Source organism: Microcebus murinus, chromosome 23 (assembly GCF_040939455.1).
Source record: "Microcebus murinus isolate Inina chromosome 23, M.murinus_Inina_mat1.0, whole genome shotgun sequence".
Taxonomy (NCBI): domain Eukaryota; kingdom Metazoa; phylum Chordata; class Mammalia; order Primates; family Cheirogaleidae; genus Microcebus; species Microcebus murinus.
The window spans coordinates 23,126,769-23,149,481 of NC_134126.1; the positions used below are offsets into that span (position 1 = coordinate 23,126,769).

Here is a 22,713-nt window from a genome sequence, read left to right on the forward strand (position 1 = left end):
TGCCGGTCATGGCTCGTCTGCCCATCTTTGCCCGTCTTGTACTTGTCCCTCTTTATCTTTGGGTTCTGCTTTCTGTGTCTGTTCTCTTGGTCTTGCAACTCTGTGTCTGATGCCATGTGCTACTCTCTCAGCATTTCTGCGAGAATGGAACAACTGTCAGTAGAGCCTTGAGCGAGGTCCATGGGCTGGGGGAGAGGGAAGGACTATTGGCATGCAACTCTCCCACACTTGGAGCTCCCAATCAGAGCAGAGATGACAGATGAAATGAGTTCTGGGGAATCCCATAGCTTAGAGCCTCCCAGCATTCTGCGGGTGGGTGACGGGCCAGAGGGATCGGCACAGTTGGGCTCAGTCAGGGATCAAGGAAGGCTCCTTCAGAGTGTGTGGAGCAGGTTTTAGTGTGGGCATCGGGTGGCTGTATCCTAAGCCAGCAAGGGGCTTACCGAGGAGGGGCTTGTGCCTTCCACTAGAGTAGGGCTTCTGAGGGCAGGGATGCAACTCCCCTCCCCTGTAAGCTTTTTCTTCTCCCTTCTCTGCAGTCACCTGGGGAGTCTAAAACATAGATCATTGGTGGGTGTGAGAAGATTTCAGGGGTGTGGTCAGGGACTGTGACTTCTGACATTTGCTTTTCCCTGTTTGTGCCCCCAGGTATTGCCCTATATCCTGGTCAGGCCCAGTTGCTCAGCTGTAAGCACCATTACGAGGTCATTCCCCCTCTGACGAACCCCGGCCAGCCAGGTGACATGAATTGTACCACCCAGAGGATCAACTACACGGACCCTTTCTCCAATCAGACCGTGGTAACTGTCTCCCAGAGCTGGGTCTGGGCAGTGTGCTCGGTTAGCCCCATACCCCAAGGGCCCACGTGTTCTTCCCAGGAGGCCTTCTCCCACTTACTGGGTGTGGGGCCTTGGTCCTGAGTAGACACTTGGCAGTGCCAGGTGGACCTTTTGCTGTGGCTGGCTCGCCTGCATTCAGGGAGGACAGGGAGGCCTTCTTCCATTGCTGAGTGATCCTCGGGAATCCTGACGGTGTGGTGAGACCCTGTCCTTGATGGGAGAATGGCAAGGCTAAAGAGCAGGGCTGGTGTGATGTAGCAGAGTGGGTCTCATACCTGACCCTTGACGGATTCACCAGGATAGTTTTTGAAAATATAGATTCCCAGGTTTCATGTGAAGCAAATTACATCCATAATTCCTGAGGACAGGGCCTGGGAATCCATATTTTGAAATAAATGTGGCAATGTAAAGAAGGAGTGTTGGTCTGGGGACGAGGACTCCTGGGCCCTGGCTTGGCTCTGCTGTCACGCACAGTGCTGCTGGGAGTGGTGACAGAGGGAAGGGGCTCTGAGCAGCAGGAGCAGCACCTGCACAGGGTTTGAAGGCAGGGTAGGAATTTTGTATTAACTTACATCTTATCTTTTCTAATCTCATATCTTTGCTTCAGAAAAGATTTAAAGGGGCTGCAATTGTTTTTTAGATCAAGAGGGAAGGAAAGGTTTTCTAGGCAGAGGAAACTGCACACCAGGACCTAAAGAGAAGAGACAATATGTTGTGCTTGTGCCTCTGGACAAAATTACAGTGCAGGCAAAGTGTTTTAGAGGGTCAGAGTAATGGGAGAGGAAGCTGTGGACAGAGTAACAGCCAGATGGTAAAAGCCCATGTGTTGTGCTGTAGAGCCAGACTTGCTCCTTTGGGTGACAGGGAGGTATTAGTGAGTTTTGGGATGAAAGAATCACACTAAGAATTTTCTGTCAGTATGGCTTCCTCCTAAAATCCTGCTGAAATGATTCCTACTCCAGAATAGAATAGACCACCATAGAATAGAACAGATCTACAGATCTATTTTATGCTAACCTATTGTGATCTATTTGATCTATTTTGATCCATTCTATTCTATTCTGATCTATTCTGCTGATCAATTCTGATATTCTATTCTGATCTATTTGATTCTGATCTGTACTGAACTGTTCTGATCTTATTCTATTCTGATTCTTCTATTCCTATTTTAATTCTAATTTATTCCTATTCTAATTCTAATTCCATTCCATTGTGTTCCATTATGTTTAATTCTATTCCAATTCTATTCTAATTCTATTCAATTCTATTTTAATTCTCATTCTGTTGAATTTAATTCTATTCCTTTTCTAATTCTGATCCCATTCTATTCCAATTGTAATCCTGTTCCTGTTGTAGTTCTATTATGATTCTCTTCAATTTAATGCTATTTCTATTCTAATTCTGATCCTATTCTAATTCTAATCCTATTCCAGTTGTAGGCCTCATATTCTCATTGAATTCTAATTCTGTTCCTATACTAATTCTATTCCTATTCTAATTCTAGTCCTTGTCTATTCCTCTTCTAATCCTATTCCTGTTCTTAATTCTAACCCTATTTCAGTTGTGTCTCTCTTCTAATTCAAACTGTTCTATTCCCATTCTAATTCTATTCTATTTAATTCTAATTTTTATTCAGTTTAATTCTATTCCTCTTCTAATACTGATTTTATTCTAATTCTAATCCTATTCCTGTTGTACTTCTAACTGTATTCTAGTCCTAATTCTATTCAATTCAACTTATAATTTAATTCTGTTCCATTCCATTCCATCTCATTCCATTCTGTTCTATTGCATTCCCTTCCATTCTGTTCCATTGCATTCTATTCAGTTGTATTCTGTTCTAATTCTGTCTTGTCACTGTGCTGTCCCTTGGGTGTTGTTCTGGTCCATAAGGTCAGTTTGTGTGCACATGCCCACTCCTGAGAAGGTGAGCAGTAGAGGATAGGCAGTTCCCTTTGAAGGATAACACAGAGTTGGCATGATTCACTTTTTCACACATTCTAGGACTTCATCACACGGCTACAGCAGGGGCACTGTATTCAGCTGAAATCTGGGATTGGGAAGTGGTTCTGGTACTAAAAGAAGAAATGGATAATGGAAACTGGGGACAGTTAGCATTCTCAGCTGCACACTTAAAATGTCAAGAAAGGTTGAAAGTAAATGGATGGACACAGATCTGTTGGAAGAATACTGCAATAACCAGAAGTGGAGTGGCAGTATTAACATGAGTCAGTAGGGAATTCCAGGTGTAAAGGGTTAAAAGAAGGCTGTTTAATATTGATAGGAGGCTCAACTCCTCTCCACTAAGATGAGTTAATAGTCATAAATCTTTATGTACAAAATAGCATGTCATTTATGTATTTTAAGCAAAACCTGTTAGAAATAAAGTATGTCAGCACCTTAGAGTATGACTTTAACACCCCTTTCAGAAGTTCACAGATCAAATAGATAAAAAGTAATAGTAAGAATTGAATAGCACAATTAATAAATTTAGAGCATGTATGTGTGTGTGTATACAACTTTGTACCTGACAATATACTCTTTTCAAATGTCTGTAGAGCATTTATAAAAGTTGATGTTAAAATATTTTTTATCAGCTGGGTGTGGTAGCTCACATCTATTAATCCTAGCACTTTGGGAGGCTGAGGCAGGACAGTCGCTTGAGGCTAGGACTTTGAGACCAGCCTGGGTAACAGTGAGACCCCAGCTCTATAAAAAAATAAAGGAAAAAATTAGCCAGGCGTGACTGTACATATCTGTAGTCCCAGCTACTTGAGAGACTGAGGCAGGGGGATTGCTTGAGGCCAGGAGTTTAAGGTTGCAGTGACCTATGACAACACCACTGCACTCTAGCCCAGGTAACAGAGTGACACCCTGTCTCAGAAAAAAGAGATTTTTTTCTCTAATTCATAAATTCAGTTTTATCACAGTTAGAAGTCCCTATGGGTTTTATTTATTTATTATTGGTGGAACTCAGCAAGCTAGTTCCAAAGTACATTTAGAAGAGCACATGTACAAAAATATCCAAGACAGGGTTGGGGGATGGGAGGAGTCACATGGAGGGGTCTTGCTCAGTAAAATATTAGAACAGTATAAAAGCACAGGGGTCAAAGCAGTACAGTACTAGCACAGAGACAGACAAATAAATTTATAGATCATATGAGGGCCAGGAGCAGACCTATATATTCTCTACTTGAGTTTAGTATAGGATAAAGGAGAAAAAGGGGAAGGGGCTTTAAAACCTCTGTTTGGAGGCAAGGAGTTAGAGCTCTGTTTCACACTGTTTACAAAACTTAAAGCCAGGTATATAAAATATCTAAATGTAAAAAAGACTAAAAAGTGCTATTAAGAAATACAGGAGAATATTGAATATAATTTCAGCTTTCTTTAGCAAGCAAAACCCAGAAGCCATAAAGAAAAGGATTAATCAGTTTTACTGTATTAAATTTAAAGCTTCCATATAACAAATGACGTTGGCAACAAAGTAACAGACTGGAAGAAAAGATTTGCACATGTAGCAGATGGAAGTGATTGTCCTTGGTACAGAGCTTCTATAGTTCAACCAGGCATGAGAAGAGTGGACAGAGGATGAGTTGCATTTGGTTCTGGTTTGGGCACCACGCTGAGAAAAGCCCCCAGGCGGAGCGGGGTCTTGCACGCAGGCCTGCGCTTCCTGACCAGGCCCATCTGGCCAGCAGGCGACTGGAGGCTGCTGGGCGAGGAGCTGCGGGCTTTCCAGTCAGCGCTTCCGCCCGCAGACCCAGAGGCTTCTGTGTGTGTCAGGTGAGTGTGGAGAGGGACCATGCAGCTCTCCCTGGACTGAGATTCTGTCCTTTGTCTTCCTGCAGAAATCCGCCTTGATTGTCCAGGGGCCCCGGGAAGTGAAGAAGCGGGAGCTGGTCTTCCTCCAGTTCCGCCTGAACAAAAGTAGCGAGGACTTCAGTGCCATTGATTACCTCCTATTCTCTTCTTTCCAGGAGTTCCTGCGAAGGTGGGCTTTTATAGTTCACAGTAGGCTGGCTGTCTACTTCTTAAATCTTATTCCAGCCTTGTACTTGCCTAGGCTTGGGAAGTGGGGGTGGGGGCAGGGGTAGGGAAGCAGTGTTGCCAGGGGACCCACTGGCCCAGGAAAGGACCTCATGAGCTTGGCTGGTCCATTAAACCTCTCATAGTAATGAAGTTCAGCAAAGTCCAGTGGAGCATTCTGGCTTATCATGCACAGAGTGCTGGGTGGTTCTGGAGAGATCATTTGGTCTGGCCATTGCTGGGGGGCTGCCTTCGATTTGCAAGCCCCCTTGAGGGCAGGTCCCTGCCTGGTATCTTGGTTTCCCTTGTAGTGTGCATGGAACCATGTTTTGCCCTTAATGAGGGATCATTGTGTGTTTTCCATTAAAACAATTGACCCTTGAGCAACTCGGGTGTTGGGGCATCGACCCCCATGCAGCTGAAAATCTGCATATAACTTTGACTCCACCAGTACTAACTACTAATAGCCTACTATTGACAAGAAGCCTTACCAGTAATAACATAACAGTTGATTAACACATTTCGTATATTACACAAATTATACACTGCATTCTTACAATAGAGTAAGCTAGAGAAAGTTCTCAATAAAACCATAAGGAAGAGAAAATGTATCTTCTATTAAGTGGAAGTGGATAATCATAAGGGTCTTCATCCTCATCATCGTCTTGTTGAGTAGGCTGAGGAGGAGGAAGGGGAGGGATGGTTCCTGCTGTGTCAAGGTGGTAGAGGCAGAAGAAAACCCATGTAAAAGTGGAACCATGCAGTTCAAACCTGCATTGTTCAAGGATCAGTGGTATCTTGAGTATGTTGGCTGCCCTTGGTCTTTTCTTACAGAGATGAATGTCCCCTGACCGTAAAAACGTTCTTGTCTGTTCCACACATGCTGCTTCAAGGTCACACTGCGGTGCCATATCTGGGGCCCAGAGTGCCCGTTAAGGGCAGGTGCATTTTCTGCATGTTCATGAGCTGAGGGTGACTCAGTCCCAGCTAGGTCTCACTGAGCTGAGAGGCTCCATTCAGAGTGAGCAGGGAGGCTGCTCCCCAGCTGAACAGGAAGCAAGCGCCATCCTTCTTCCCCTGGGGCACAGAGCTTCTGCCTTAGCATTTTTCTATCCTTTCTGCCACCTAGAATTGCCTCTCCCTCCCCCGCTTGAAGTCGGCTTGTTTTACCTTCCCCCTGGAAGACTTTCCAAAGGATCCCACCCCTGCTGTTTTCCTTTCATGAGCTTCTTTAGTACAGTGCTGCAGTTTCTACTTGCTTATGTGTGCTTTGATATGCTGCATCTACATCACCCTGGGGCAGATGCTATGGGCGTCTCATCTGGCTGAGACCTCCCCAAGGAATCCTTTTCCCCTCTCTGGGCCTTCCAGAGGGAGTTGACAGGCCATTGGAGGCTTCCTCAGGCTGTTTAAGTCCAGAGTTCTCAGAGGAGCCAGGTGTACCATGTTGTGGGGAGTGTCTTCAAATGTCAGTACTGATTGCTTTGGGAGCAGGTGGTAGGAAGGATGAGGTGGGAGGGAGGAGGAATTCTCCCATTGTGAGCTTCAGGATCATGCTCTTGCCTTCAGGCTGGTGACAGTTCCCCCTCCATTTGGAAACTGAATGGAAAGCAAGCAGGGATGGGCCTTGCTTTTGCTGGTGACTGACAAATGGCCCTGTTGAGAAAACCAAAATTTGGAGAGGAAGCAGGGAGTGGGCAGCATCCCGATTGTGCCAGCAAAGAAACCGGCTTGCAGTGGGGGCTGGAGTTTTGAGTCTGGTCATGTTGAGTCCTGCTATCAGGCCTGAATTGACCTGGATCTTTCTTCTCTCTGTCCTCCAAGCCCAGACAGGGTAGGCTTCATGCAGGCCTGTGAGAGTGCCTATTCCAGCTGGAAATTCTCTGGGGGCTTCCGCACCTGGGTCAAGATGTCACTGGTGAAGACCAAGGAAGAGGATGGGCGGGAAGCGGTGGAGTTCCGGCAGGAGGTAGGTGGCTCTGGGTTTGCTTGAAACTGCCGGCCACTTTTCCATACTTGAGTCTGGTGTGGAGGGAAGCTTTGCAGAAGAGAGGGTCCTTCAAGCAGGGTCTTAAGGGGGAGTAGACCTTGGCCAGGATGAGAAGGGACCCTGGCAGAGGGCTTCATACAGCATGCCAGGGAGCCCGTGTTCTTCTATAGGCAGTGCATATGCTGGCCAGTCCTCAGAGAACACACGTGCGGAGCAGAGATCACTGTGTCTTGCAGACAGATGGGTGACTTGCCCAGCTGTATCTGATGTCCTGCATCCAGCGGTACTCTGAGAGCTGCTGGCAACAGCATGACAAATCTGTTATTTGCGGGGCAGAATAACAGATTTTTTTCCTGAGGTGGGGCTTCTAGTCTGGACACGGTAGTTTCTTAAGCGTCATGCACATGATGATCCATTGAGATGCTGGAGGAAAAGAACAGCTTTTTTTTTGGTATTTATTTTTATCTCATCCTTTTAACATTTCAATTTTTGGATGTATAAAATGTGTATAACATTAGAATAGTAAGTGTACATTATATGTCACCTATGAAGTTACAAATATATGGGGTGCATGCTCAAAACGTTTTTACTAATGGGAAGTCTGATCAAAAAGCTTTCAGTCCACTGGCCTAGAGGCCAGGAGACATGCTAGGTGTCTCATTGCTATGATGCCCATGAGAGATGGTGAAGACTTTGGGAAAGATCTGGCAGTGGGGATGGAGATGGGAGATTTTGACTGCCTCAGTAGAGCTGCGAGTAAGTCACCAGCAAAAGCAAGGGCCATCCCTACTTCTTAGGCTTCTACCTAGGCAGCGGCTCTCTGCTCTCCTCCCGCATCCACACTGAGAGCATAAGTGGCCAGGTGCAGCAGAGGAAGCCGCTGTAACCTGCCTCTGTAACCTTTCTCCTCTCCATCACATCACACAGCCTCTTTAGTAATTGATAAACAGATCTTACCCAGCAAACCTGCTAAATATTTACAGAGAATGGTCAGCTGTGCAGATTTATGCAGCTATACTTTATCCCTGCAAACTTGAAGGGTTGAAATACTCAGCTCTTAAGATTAATATTTTGAAATTTGGGATTTTTTTTTTTTAATATTTTTGGAGATAGTCTTGTTCTGTCGCCCCAGCTAGAGTGCAGTGGCTTCATCATAGCTCATTGCAACCTCAAACTCCTGGGCTCAAGTGATCCTCCTGCCTTAGCCTTCCAAGTAGCTGGGACTACAGGCACACACTACTATGCCCAGCTAATTTTTCTATTTTTTGTAGACACAGGGTCTCGCTCTTACTCGGGCTGGTTTCAAACTCCTGAGCTCCAGCAATTCTCCCGCCTCGGCCTCCTAGAGTGCTAGGATTATAGACATGAGCCATGACACCAGGCCTTATTTTTTTTACTTTTAATTGTGATTTTGAGTATTGCATGGTAGTTTGAATATGGTTTAATTGTGATACCTAATGACAGATGTTGGGGACAATCTAAAACACCTATTGTACATCCCAGATCCTATGTGTCTCCCCAAAGAACCATACAAACTAAGGTAAAGCCTTTGCTCTGGTACCAGTATCAGGATCTTGTGTAAATGAGATTTTTGGTGCGCTCTCCCCTAAAGATGGTGTGAGGAGAGCCAAGGTCTGAGTTTCCCATCCTGCTCTCCTTTCCTGGGGCCCAGGCAAGGGAAGGGCACACAGAGATGGTAACAGTGCTTTCTCTTTCTGTTTACGTCTAGACGAGTGTGGTTAACTACATTGACCAGAGGCCAGCTGCCGAAAAAAGTGCTCAGTTATTTTTTGTGGTTTTTGAATGGAAAGATCCTTTCATCCAGAAAGTCCAAGATGTGAGTATTATTTAAGATTATGAGAACAAACTCCCTGCCCTGAAGCAGTTTTGGCTCATTCTTGTAGACTGGTAAGTCTGCCTTACGGTCCTCATCTCTCATAACACAGTTTGTAATCTACATTTAGGACATTGACGTTATGTATACTTGGTGTTTAACTGATCTTGTTTTCATCACTAGACTACTGTCTCTATGAAGGAGGGGACTTTGTTATTTTGTTCACTATAATTTATCTGGTATCTAGCAGAGTGCTTAGCAATATTACTGCTTAGTAATACTCATTGAATGAATTGAGTAGAAAATATTAAGTCACTATATAGAGTACCGCCATTGGAAGTTATTCTTTAATATTTCTCTGTAGGAAAGATATTTGTGGTAAGGCGGAACAGAAAGATAAAAGTAAATAATTGACAAAGCATCAATGCTAAATTCTTTTTTTAATTGATACATAATGTACATATTTATGGGGCACATGTGATATTTTGATATAGGCATACAAAGTATAATGATCAAATTAGTGTAACTGGGATGGGCATTATCTCAAACATTTATTATTTGTGTTAGAAACATTCTAAATCTTCTCATCTATATATTTTGAAATATACAATGAATTTTTTTTTTTTTTTTTTTTTTTGAGACAGAGTCTTACTCTGTTGCCGGGCTAGAGTGCCCTGGCATCAGCCTAGCTCACAGCAACCTCAAATTCCTGGGCTCAAGCGATCCTCCTGCCTCAGCCTCCTGGGTAGCTGGGACTACAGGCATGTGCCACCATGCCCGGCTAATTTTTATATTTATATATATATATATTTTTGTTTGTTTAGTTGGCCAATTAATTTCTTTCTATTTATACTAGAGATGGGGTCTCGCTCTTTCTCAGGCTGGTCTCGAACCTGAGCTCAAACGATCCACCTGCCTCAGCCTCCCAGAGTGCTAGGATTACAGGCATGAGCCACCACACCCGGCCTTACAATGAATTCTTGTTATAATAGTCACCCTACTGTACTATCTAACATTAGAACTTATTTCTTCTATTTAACTATATTTTTGTACCCATTAACTAACTTCTCTTTATTTCCTTCTTCCCCCTAACCTTCCCAGCCTCTGTAATTCTTGTCACCACCTCCATGAGATCAATTTTTTTTAGCTCCTATGTAATTAGAACATGCAATATTTGTCTTTCTGTACCTGGCTACACTTAACATAATGACTTCCAGTTTCATCCATGTTGCTGCAAATAACAGAATTTCATTTGTTTTTATGGTTGAATGGTATTCTATAGTGTGTATATGGCATGTTTTCTTTATCCATTAATCTGTTGATGGACACTTCGGTTGATTCTTTATCTTGGCTGCAATAAACATGGGGGTGCAGATATGCCTTTGATATACTTGTTTCCTTTTTTTGGATATATTCCAGATATGTATATCTGGATCATACGGTAGTTCTGTTTTTAGCTTGTTGAAGAGCCTCCATAATGTTTTTCCATATCGGCTGTACTAATTTACATTACCAACAACAGTGTATGAGAGTTCCTTTTTCTCCATATCCTCACCAGCATCTATTATTTTCTGTCTTTTTGGCAATAGCCATTTTAACTGGGGTAAGAGTATTTCATTGTGGTGTTTTTTTTTTTTTTTTTTTTGTTTTGTTTTTTGAGACAGAGTCTCGCTTTGTTGCCCAGGCTAGAGTGAGTGCCGTGGCGTCAGCCTAGCTCACAGCAACTTCAAACTCCTGGGCTCGAGTGATCCTTCTGCCTCAGCCTCCCAGGTAGCTGGGACTACAGGCATGCGCCACCATGCCCAGCTAATTTTTTTTTTTTATATATATATCAGTTGGCCAATTAATTTCTTTCTATTTATAGTAGAGACGGGGTCTCGCTCTTGCTCAGGCTGGTTTTGAACTCCTGACCTTGAGCAATCCGCCCGCCTCGGCCTCCCAAGAGCTAGGATTACAGGCGTGAGCCACAGCGCCCGGCCTTTCATTGTGGTTTTGATTTGCATTTCCCTGATGATTAGTGGTGTTGAGCATTTTTTCATTAACTTGTTGGTATATCTGTATGTATTCTTTTTTTAAGACTAGTCAAGTGCAGTAATGGTAAAAGGGGATAGAGTAGAAGGAGTTTGATCTATGACTGTGAATAATCAATTGAGATAACTCACTAACATTGGACCAGCCTGTATTCTTTTGAGAAATGTTTATTCAGATCTTTTGCCCATTTTTAATTTGATTATTCTTTTTTCTATTGAGTTGTTTGAGTTACTTATATATTCTGATTAGTAATCCCTTGTCAGATGTGTAGTTTGCAAATATTTCCTCCCATTCTGTAGGTTGTCTCACTACTTTGTTAATTGTTTTCTTTGCTGTACAGTAGCTTTTTAGCTTGATGTAATCCCATTGTCTGCTTTTGCTTTTGTGGCCTGTGCTTTTGAGGTCTACCAAAAAAAATCTTTCCCCATACCAGTGTCCTCAAGCACTTCCCCAGTGTTTTTTTCCTAGTAGTTTCAAAGTTGCAGGTCTTAGATTTAAGTTTTAATCCATTTTGATTTGATTTTTGTATATGGTAAGAGAGAGGAGTCTAGTCTCATTCTTCTGCATATAGTTACCCAGTATTCCCAGCACCATTTATTGAAGATACTCTTCTCAATGCGTGTTCTTGGTACTTTTGTCAAAAGTGAGTTGGTTGTACGTAAATGAATTTATTTCTGGGTTCTCTATTCTGTTCCATTGGTCTATATGTCTGTTTTTATGCCAGTGCCATGCTACTTTGATTATTATGCTTTGTAGTTTATTTTGAAATCAGGTAGTATTGATGCCTCTAGCTTTGTTCTTCTTGCTCAGGATTGCTTTGGCTATTCAGGATCTTTTGTGGTTCCACACAAATTTAGGATTGTTTTTTTTTTTATTTCTGTTAAGAATGTCCCTGGGATTTTGATAGGGATTGCATTGAATCTGCAGATCACTTTGGGTAGTATGGACATCCTACTAAACCATAAACTATAAATTGTCCTTTTCAATTTCTTTCATCTGTGTTTTATAGTTTTCATTGTAGAGATCTTTCACTTCTTTGGTTAAATTTATTCCTAGATATTTTCTATTTTTTGTAGCAATTGTAAATGGGATTGCTGTCTTGTTTTCTCTTTTCAGATTGTTCGCTGTTGGCATATGGAAATGCTAATGATTTTTGTATGTTGGTTTTGTATCCTACTTTACTGAATTTGTTTATCAGTTCTAACCAATTTTTGGTGGAGTCTTAAAGGTATTTCTAAATATAAGATTATGTCACCTGCAAACAAGACTAATTAATTAGACTTCTTCCTTTCCAATTTAGATACCCTTTATCTCTTTCTTCTAATTGCTCTGGCTAGGGCTTCCAGCACTATGTTGAATAAAAGTTATGAAAGTGGGCATCCTTATCTTGTTCCATATCTTAGAGGAAAGACTTTCAATTTTTCCCCATTGAATATGTTAGCTTGGATTTGTCATAGATTGCCTTTATTGTTTTGAGGCATGTTCCTTCTGTATCCAGTTTGTTGAGAGTTTTATGAATGGATGTTGAATTTTATCAAATGCTTTTTTCAGCATCTATTGAAATGATCACATGGTTTGTGTCCTTGATTCTATTAATGTGATATACCATGTTTGTTGATTTGCATATGTTGAAACATTCTTGCAGTCCTGAGGTGAATCCCATTTGATCATGGTGAATGACCTTTTTAATGTATTATTAAATTTGGTTTGCTAGTATTTTATTGAGGACTTTTATATATATGTTCATCAGAGATACTGGCCAGTAGTTTTCTTTTTTGTTGTTGTGTCTTTGGTTTTGGTATGAAGGTAATGCTGGCCTTGTAGAACGAGTGTGAGTATTTCCTCCTCTTCAATTTTTGAAATAGTTTGAAGAGATTTGCTATCAATTTTTTGGAATAGTTTGAATAGACTTGCTATTAGCTTTTCTTTAAACATTTGGTAGAATTCAGCAGTAAAGCCATCAGGTCCTGAGCTTTCCTTTGATGAGAGACTTTATTACTGCTTTGATTTTATTACTCATATTGGTCTGTCATATTTCTGTTTCATGGTTCAATCTTGGTAGGTTTTTTGTTTCTAGGAATTTATCCATTTCTTCTATGTTTTCCAATTTGTTGGCATATATTTGTTCATAATAGTCTCTAATGATCCTTGTAGTTCTGTGATATCAGTTGTAATGGCTCCATTTTTGTCTCTGATCTTATTTGGGTCTTCTCTTTTTTTCTTAGTCTAGCTTAAAGGTTTGTTTATTATTTACATTCAAAAAAACAACTTTTCATTTTTGTATCTTAATTTCATTTATTTCTGTTCAGATCATTATTTCTCCTGCTGATTTGGGTTTTTTTTTTTTTCTTGATTTTTCTAGTTCCTTGAGGTACATCATTAGGTTGTTTATTCAAAGTTTTTCTGGTTTTTTGGTATAAGCATTTATTGTCATAAACTTCCCTCTTAGTACTTTTACTGCGTCCTATACGTTTGGTACATTGTTTCCATTTTCATGTTTCAAGAAATTTTAAAAATTCCTTCTTTGAATTTCATTGACCCCTTGGATGTTCAGGAGAATGTTATTTAATTTCCATGTATTTGTACAGTTTCCAAAGTTGCCCTTGTTATTTACTTCTAGTTTTATTCCATTGTGGTCAGAAAAAATACTTGATATGATTTTGGTTTTGTAAAATTTGTTTAGACTTGTTTTGTGGCCTAACATGTGGTCTATCCTGGAGAATATTCCATGTGCTGATAAGAAGAATGTATATTCTGTAGCAGCTGGATGAAATGTTCTATAAGTGTCAATTAGGTCCATTTTGTCTAGAATATAGTTTAATTCTGATGTTTAGGTGATGTGTGCATTGTTGCAAGTGGGATGTTGAAGGATGTTGAAGTTGTTATTGTATATAATCTATCTCTCCCTTTAGATCTATTAATATTTTCTTGATATATTTAGGTGCATATGTATTTACAATTTATAATTGTTATATCTTCTTTTGGATTGACCTCTTTATCATTATATCTTTGTCTTTTTATAGTTATTTTTTGAGACAGGGTCTCACTGTGTCACCCAGCTTGGAGTGCAGTGGCATGATCATAGCTCACTGCAGCCTTGAACTCAAGTAATCCTCCTGCCTCAGTCTTCCAGACAGCTAGGACTACAGGCACACATCACCATGCCTAAATATTTTTTATTTTCTGTAGAGACAAGGACTTGCTGTGTTGCTCAGGCTGGTCTTGAAATTCTGGCCTCAAGCAATCCTCCCTCCCACCTCAGCCTCCCAAAGTGCTGGGATTACAGGTGTGAGCCACCACACCTGGCCTCTTTTTACAGTTTCTGACTTGAAGTCCATTTTATAGCTACTTTTTTTTTGGGGGGGGGGGTACATTTGCATGGAATGTCCTTTCCATCCCTTCCCATTCAGTCTTGTGTGTCTAATGGCAACATACAGTTGGGTCTTGTTTTTTTGTCTCATTAACCACTGTCTTCTAATTGGAGAATTTAGTCCATTTACATTCAGTGTTGTTATTGACAGGTAAGTACTACTGCCATTTTGTTGCTTGTTCTGTGGTTGTTTTGTAACTTTTCTCTCTCTCTCTTCCTTTCTTACTCTCTTCCTTTATGGCTAAGTGATTTTCTCAGGTAGCATGTTTTAATTCTTTGCTTTTTATTTTTAGTGTATCTATCAGAGGTTTTTGCTTTGTGGTGACCATGAGGCTTACAAAAAACATTTTAGAGTTATAACAAGTTATTTTAAACTGATGACAACTTAACTTTGAAAAGAAAAGAAAGTTAACTCCATCTCCCACACTTAGACATTTTTGTTGTATCAATTTATATCTTTTTATGTTGCCTATCTCTTAAATTGTTGTACTTACTATTTTTGATAGATTTTTCATATTAAAGATATGAGTGGTTTACACACAGCAGTTACAAAATTAGAGCATTCTGAATTTGTGTACTAACTTTTACCAGTGAGTTTTACACTTCAGGTGATTTCTTGTTGCATGTTAGTGTGCTGTTCTTTCATTTCTTATAAGACAGTCTGGTGGTGATGAATTCCCTCAGATTTTGTCTGAGAGTCTTTATTTCTCCTTCATCTTAGAAGGATAGCTTTCCTGGGCATAGTATTCTTGTCTGGAAGTGGTTTTCTTTGAGTATATCATCCCGTTCACTCCTGGCCTGTAAGGTTTCCACTGAGAAGTCTGCTGCCAGATATATTGGAGATCTTTTATATGTTATTTGCTTGTTTCCTTTACTGCTTTTAGTATCCACTCTTTGTCCTTGACCTTTGAGAGTTTGATTATTATACACCTTGGGTCAGTCTTATTTGAGCTGAACTTACTTGGTATTTTCTCACCTTCTTGTACCTAGATATTCATATCCATTTCTAAGTTTGGAAAGTTCTCTGCTATTATTTCTTTGAATAATCTTTCTACTTCTATCTCTTTCACCATTCCCTCTTTAAGGCAAATGACTCTTAGATTTGCCCTTTGGAGGCTATTTTCCAGATGTCATAGTGTTCTTCATTCTTTTTTGTTCTCTTTTAATTGTATTTTCAAACAGCCTGTCTTTGAGCTCACTAATCCTTTTCTCCTCAATCAATTCCACAGTTAAGACACTCGGATGCATTTTTCAATTCATTAATTGTATTTCTCACCCCCAGGATTTGTTTGATTTGTTTTATTATTTCAATCTCTTTGTTAAATTTCTCTGATAAATGTAATAATTGATTCTTTGTGTTTTATTGAAGTTCCTTGAGTTTCCTCGAAACAACTAGTTTTTGAATTCCTTGAAAGGTCACACATCTCTGTCTTTCCAGGGTTGGTCAGTGGTACCTTATTTAGTATGTTTGGTGAGGTCATGTTTCCCTGAATGTTCTTGGTGTTTGTGGAAATTTATTTGGGGATTGAAAAATTATGTATTTATTCCAGTCTTTGCAGTCTGGCCTTGTTTGTATGTGGCCATCTTCAGAGGGCCTTCCATAAATTGAAAGTGGACTGATTGATGAGTTCTCTAAGCATGTGATCACAACAGCCATTGCAGCATGTGAGGGCACCCTAAGCCCAGCCACGCTGAGACTCTCCTGAACACTTCTAGATATCCAGTCCCGATGGAATTGGGGAGGACCAGGGAGAATCCCTTGGGTTCCCAGGCAAAGTCCCTCACTTGCTTCCCTCTCTTTCCACCAAGGGGAAGAAGTCAGTGTGACTGAGTTGCTAGAGTTGGGGGAGGGGTGAGGCAGGTACTCCTGTGGCACCCGCAGCTGGTGTCATGCTAGTTGCACACCAAACCCATAGCTTCCCAGACCAGCAGTACTGGGGCTTGACTGGCAGGCACACCATCACTAAATGTGTTGACATGATCATGGCTTAGGGGAAGAAATTTCATAGCTGAGACTCAAACATGTAAGGTTTCTGACCCCAGGTAGGGACCTTGTGACGTTGATGTGCTCCATTAACCCTCTACCACTATTAATTATGGATTGGCAAGGCTGTGTATGAAGAGGCATGTGCTTGAGGCTAACTGAATCAAGACTGGGTGAAAAAGTAATAGCTTGCAGCTGTACATGTAAAATGTGTGAGCAAACGTTTTTTTCGAACTATATTCAGTATGAGGTGCCTCTTATGGGCCAAGTAGAGCCCCAAACTTGAGCCATGCTTTACTTGCGTTGTCATTCAGCTTCACAAGAGCCCCTAACAGTGGTGATACAACCATTTTGCATATGTTGACACTGAGGCTCATATTGTCTAAGGTCACCCAGCTAAACTGGGCTTAAAAGTGTTTCATTTTTACCAGGCTAGGGAATTCAGAAATCCAAGATAAGAACTCTGCCTTAAAGAGTAAGATTTGGTGGAGGGAATAATTGCTTTAAATTATTAATTCCAACCAAAAGTAACCATGGAAGGAGTTTGTAGGACACATAGTTCTGCTGAAATCTAGAGAGAGTTTTGGCTTAATGGTCAGAGAAAGCCCTGAGATTGGGAAGGACTAGTAAATCTAGAGAGGGAGAAAATGTCTCAGACAGGACACTTCACAGACAAAAAATAAGAGGAGCTAGAGGCCTGGAGACGGGAATCCACAAGGCGGGTTTGGGAGGAAAGTGTCATTGGACTGGACAGGAGGAAAGGTTTGAAACTAAAGTAACTATGAGATAGGAAGAAAACAAGAGTAACTGGCTTTCTTATGGATTGGGTATTCTTAGGGAAATTTATTTCAAAGTAACATCATTTATTGTTGGATTCGGCCACCAATTAAAACTCAGTATTGAATATCTTATTTGTGCAGAGTTTTTTTTTTTTTTTTTTTTTAAAAACAAGTTTCTTTCTTTCAGAATCACTTTATTATAGGAAGGGAAAAGTGTTTCTCCTCAAACTGAGCTACAGACATTGAAGGTATAGTCTGAAGTGTAGAGTTATGACAATTTCAGAACCCAGGTGTTTTTCTTACAGCCCTAATAATTTAGGAAGGGCTCTTGACAATAACACTAGTATGACTTAAGAATCAAGATTGAAGCAAACTATTAATCTTGTGTGTGTGTTCGTTTCACAGATAATCACTGCCAATCCTTGGAACACAATTGCTCTTCTCTGCGGGGCCTTCTTGGCGTTATTTAAAGCAGCAGAGTTTGCCAAACTGAGTGTGAAATGGATGATCAAAATTAGAAAGAGATACCTTAAAAGAAGAGGTCAGGCAACGAACCACATAAGCTGAAGCCGCCTTGCGTTATTCATGGAACTGCCCACTTGGAAGTTCTTACCACTTCCACTTTGATAAACTGAGCTACCAGCAATCCTGTATTCACTTGAAGAAATGGGGCCTTCCTGGGAGGGACAGCAACTTCTAACCTGGCCCAGAAAGAGGCTGTTTAGAGCCCAACAGAAAAGATCGAATGGGTAACCTAAAAGTTATTTAAGTGTTTAAATTATTAGTAGTCATTTTAAAGAGCTGTCCAATGACTTGTGAGGGTTTGTAGAAGATGCCTTTTTCCCATTTGGTTCATTGTACAGTTAAGCTCTACAGGATAATTAAGGTTGTACGTTTTACCTTAGGTTTTCCCCTGAGGTTTCTGAAATGGACAGAAGAAGAGTGTAATCTTTTTCCAAAACCCCGTAACTATCAAGATATGTGGGTCATACTTTGGAACCTATGCACTGTACACAAAGGTAAAACTCTTATGACTTTGGCATCACTTGCTATTGATGTTACCTAGCCTCTGACAAGCTCTCTCATTTGTTAAATATTACATGAGACTTTAAAAAACTAGTAATTAAATTTCTTATGTCCTGACTAGCCACCTACTTGTCTGGCTAGAATATTTGCTGATACAAGTATGAGTCTAGAGTCATTAGCACTCAAAAGCATTGGGACAGATGTACATAGTAGATGCCCACTCAGTGTATTTTGATGATTTCATTAACAGGGAAATAAAAGTTAGGTTAATAGAAAAGAAATAAGTGTGCCAGGATGAATATCTGCTAAATCAGCAGGCACCAATACGCTTTGATTCTGTGACCTCCAAAAACAAAAGGTAGCGTGAGTCTGGATTCCCAGGATGGATGGATCTGACTCCCAAGGTATGTCCTGACTGCTTCCAGGGAAGGGGTAGGTTGGGCATGGTGATTGACAGTGGGTGACCAGGAACAATAACATTCCGTGCCATGTGCATAAGCTGTGTTAAGTCCTTATCCTTCAAAACCACCTGTCTGAGAAAGGGGCCCTCAGTATGACCCTTAAAGCTTTCAGCCTAGGTTTTGACAAAAGTGAGTACTTCTAAAAAGCCATCTAGCTATTTCTCACATTGACTGAGTTAAGGTTATAAAAATGGTTTCCAGAGTTTTAAATTATTTAATGCCCACTGCATCCACAGAGGACTTGGTAGCATTTCCTAAATTTTATAATCTGGCTTTAGATAATCCAGAGAGAAAAACGCAAATGTATGAGTAGGGCATTTTTATCTCATGTCTGTCTAAGCAAAAACTTTTGTGGTTGAATTATTAAAAGTGAACTTGTGTAAAGACATATTCCCTGCTACTTTCCTGCTTCACAAAAGCATGAGAATTCAAATTTTTGCCTAGGTCTCTTTATAAAATCTTGTAGATAGATGCAAATTTATCTACATTATTTAATATAATGCAAAGAATTGTAATACAATTTATTGTAATGCAAAGCCAGGCATAAAAGCTTACATTAACAGTATTGGAAAATAGGCATTTTTTGTTAGAACATCTATAAAAATGACATATCACTTTAATATTTAAACATCTAATAAAATCTGCTCAATGAACATACAGAAACTATATTTCCTATATTGTGGAAAGTTGAGAGACCTAAAAAATGTACTGTTAGTACAAGTAGATAATTAGGAATTAAGTGAACATTTTTACCTATTCAAAGGAAAAAAAAAAAGCTTTAACTATTAGCTGCAACCCATCAAAGTCCACTCTGGCTACTCTTCAGTAAAAGAAATCTGTGGTTATACTTTCTATAAAGTAGACCTTTAGACCTAACCTTGGCTTTCTAGAAAGGCAGGGGCTTGCCTTTTCAGTCTCTGTTTCGTAGTAGGATCATCCTTTCAATTGGGCTGTCCCCCAGCTCTCAGCAATACCATCATCTGGCCTTGGGTTAGTGTAGAGCAGCGGTCCCCAACTTTTTTAGCACCAGAAGACAGTTTTTCCCTGGGGGAGGGAGGATGGTTTTGGGATTATTCAAGTGTATTACATTTGGTGTGCAGGCAGACACACCTCTCTGCTAATAATAGTCTGTATTTGCAGCTGCTCCCCAGCGCTAGCATCACTGCCTCAGCTCTACCTCAGATCATCAGATTCTTATAAGGAGCACGACCTAGATCCCTCGCATGCATAGTTTACAGTAGGGTTTGAGCTCCTGTGAGAATCTAATGCTGTCACTAATCTCACAGGAGGCGGAGCTCAGGCGGTGATGAGAGAGTGGTAGGGAGGGGCTGTAAATACAGAGGAAGCCTCACTAGCTTGCCGGCCACTCACCACCTGCTGTGCAGCCCAGTCCTAACAGGTCACCGAATGGTACTGGTCTGGGGTGCCCAGGTATAGAGGATCTAGAAGGGAAACCTTGCTCTAGTGGCCACGACACAGCGGCTCTGCAGTATTTGCTATGTGAGAATGCCTTAAAATATGAGGCACGGTACCAGAAGGAAACGTTTCATCCAGGGCCACAGAGTGAAAGGAAGCACTTTCGTGATGGCCTAGAGGTAGTGCACAAAGCTGTGCTAGTGCTTTCCCTTGATGACATTAAAGCACAAATAAGCATCAGTAGTTGAAAACACTTTATAATAAAGTGCAATTATTTAATATGGATTATGAGATGTATCCTTTAGTAAGTTAAAACTATCCTCTGAACACAGGGAGGATAGCCTAGAACAGGGGTCCTCAAGCTTTTTAAACGGGGGGCCCATTCACTATCCCTCAGACCGCTGGAGGGGCTGGAATATAGTTTAAAAAAAACTATGAACAAATTCCTATGCACACTGCACATATCTTATTTTGAAGTAAAAAAACAAATGGGCAAAAACACCCAAATGTGGCCCGCGGGCCGTAGTTTGAGGACGCCTGGCCTAGAACTTAGAATTTTCAGTGTAATTAGAATACATCTCACAATTTGTCTTAAAAATTTCTATAAATATATGTATGTATCTATAAAGGGGGTAAAAGCTGCTCCTGTATGCCTAAGCTTAGAGCTAAAAAAAAAAAAAAGCAAAGATGACATAAGGCAAAATACAAACATAGACTTTATTAAATGCTGCTCAATCCCCCAATGAAGATCTTTCATTACAAAACAGTTTTCCACACAACTGCAAGTTAAGAGATTGGAATGGTACTCTGATAACAAAAGATGTGAGAAATACTTGACCAAGTAAAAACATACAAGACCTCTATATAGTCAACTTTTTCAGAACTCTACAGAGGAAGCCTACTGTATTTCCTTTAAATAAAGCCAGGCAGTGACAACTATCGCTCCGTATCACCACACCGTGGGACTCAAAGCTTCCATCCCTGGGTTAGGAGGGACTGGGGGAAGGGCAGGTTGTGAGACTGGAAAGGCCCTGCCTTCAGCCTTTGAGAGGAGGAATGAATTGAGAGGCAAGCTGAGTATTCACCTGAGCTGCCTCTACTAATCTGTTCATCACTCTGGGGAGTTGCAGATGAAGGGGGCGAGAGGGATATTCACGAGGAACAATCTGTAGCATTTTGGTTTACTTTCCCAGCTTTTATATTTTGTGCTTTAAAAAGCCTGGAAATTTAAGGTTTTGCTCAAATTCCAGAGTACAGTAATATCTTTAATGAGGGAGGGATTGGGGCAGGTAATTCCATCATTTTTTTCTGGGAGACATAAAGGGAAAGATAAGGCTGATACCTTAGTTTTATTTTAGGAAGTATTCTTGTTCCTAGGATGTAACTAAGGTCTGCAGCAATATGAAAAGCACATGATAAAGGAAAAAATATACAGAGCAGACTACCATATCTATGTGCAACACAATCAAGAATTCAAGTCATAATTCTTACCACTCCCATAATTATCTCATTCATATCATAGATAAAATTCATTCATTTCTGTGAAACTTTAGAAGTGACACATCAATGATTAGACAAAGGTTACAATATGCTGTGGCCATGATAGAGCACAGGGCTATGTTGAGTCCATATATTTTTTCATTTACAGTTGCCAGAAAAAAAATTGGCCTTTTAATTATACTGATGAGGTTTGTTTTGTCATTTTTACATATTTCAAAAAAGTATACAAAACTGCCTATCCAGCAGTGGCGGCAGGCTTTTTTTTTATTCGGCACTTGCCGTGTTGAGAATACTGTCCGTGCTGTAAGTACTATTCTGGTTTTCTAGGACTTTCTTTAGTTTTAGCTCCTCTAATTTTTTCCATAATTCTTCACGTTCCAATTCCTTCTTTTTCTCTCTGTAGATAAAATTTTTATAATCAGAAATTATTTCAGAACTTGAAGAGAGGTGCTGTTTGGCAGTTTACTGGAGAACACATTTTCCCCATATTTCACTGAAATCCCTCTACTACAGCACTGGAGTCCAATTACTTGGAGCACCTAATTTCTTCCTGTCACCCCCTACCAAATGTAATCACTAAGTCTGTGCATCTCCTGTACCAGTTGGATGTTACTACTTGCTTTCCTTTTCCCTACTTTTTTATTGCTACTACATTAATGTTCTCACCTACATTTCTTGCAGTAGCTGTAGTAGTCATGATCACTGCTACAGACAGAGCCTGAAGGGGCTGCCCAGTGAGTCAGGCTGACGCCTGCCCTTCACCACACCCACTAACCTGTTTGTATCTTACATGTCAAATGAAAACTTTAAAGTCTGAATAATCTAAAACATAACAAAAATCAAAACATTTCTGAGTAACTTGGACCAGACTATTCTGAAAGACTATATATGGACATGTAAAACACAGGCTTATATTTCTATAGTTATATATGATTGATCCTTTTAAAGGATTTTGCTGATTTTATGCAGATAGTAAGAAATGATGATTCTCAGTCATGTGAGATATATAAGTTCTACATGATGGTAGTCATCTTTTCTTTCTTTCCATTAAACCATGTGCCTGATTTCTATTCCTGCCTGAATACTGCTATTTAAAAGAATGCATTGAATTGAATTGATGGGCCAAGATGGCCTCAATAAAGAGCTATCCATTCTGAACTTGACACAAGAAAACCATGACTACGAACTTGTAGTCAAAATAGATCAGCTTTTCTAAACAGAACCGGTAATATGCTTATTAAAAGTAAATGGTAGTTATTATCCTCGAATGATGGGTGGGCTCAGGTACGATGGTTACTGCCCACTTAAGTTTAAGAAAATCCTTAAGTTTATATGAGAAGGATGTGATTATGAAATTCTCAAAAAGAATCACTAAGCCATGTTCTTAAATGCTGATAGGTGCTACCATTTATTCTATAAGATATTATATTATTGCTAAGCCATAAACAACATTGTGA

At 40.4% G+C, this 22,713-nt stretch overlaps 2 protein-coding genes across 4 annotated transcripts in view; one reads left to right on the plus strand and one right to left on the minus strand.

Moving 5' to 3' along the window:
* The window catches only part of PACC1 (proton activated chloride channel 1), a 32,704-nt gene extending 14,708 nt beyond the window's left edge, over positions 1-17,996 (plus strand). The window contains exons 4-8 of one of the 2 annotated variants that reach the window (XM_012781658.3): positions 649-800; positions 4,688-4,830; positions 6,690-6,834; positions 8,585-8,692; positions 17,259-17,996. In XM_012781658.3, coding sequence (XP_012637112.1) covers positions 649-800; positions 4,688-4,830; positions 6,690-6,834; positions 8,585-8,692; positions 17,259-17,420 — 710 coding nt within the window. In that variant the 3' untranslated portion in view covers positions 17,421-17,996. Of the gene's footprint in view, positions 1-648; positions 801-4,687; positions 4,831-6,689; positions 6,835-8,584; positions 8,697-17,258 lie in introns of those variants that run through there. The other variant, XM_075997076.1, reaches the window with a different exon arrangement.
* Positions 17,997-20,454: 2,458 nt separating this feature from the next.
* PPP2R5A (protein phosphatase 2 regulatory subunit B'alpha) overlaps positions 20,455-22,713 on the minus strand; it is a 47,727-nt gene continuing 45,468 nt past the window's right edge. For both annotated transcript variants that reach the window (XM_012781659.2, XM_075997075.1), the window contains exon 13: positions 20,455-21,653. In XM_012781659.2, coding sequence (XP_012637113.1) covers positions 21,521-21,653 — 133 coding nt within the window. In that variant the 3' untranslated portion in view covers positions 20,455-21,520. The remainder of the gene's footprint in view (positions 21,654-22,713) is intronic.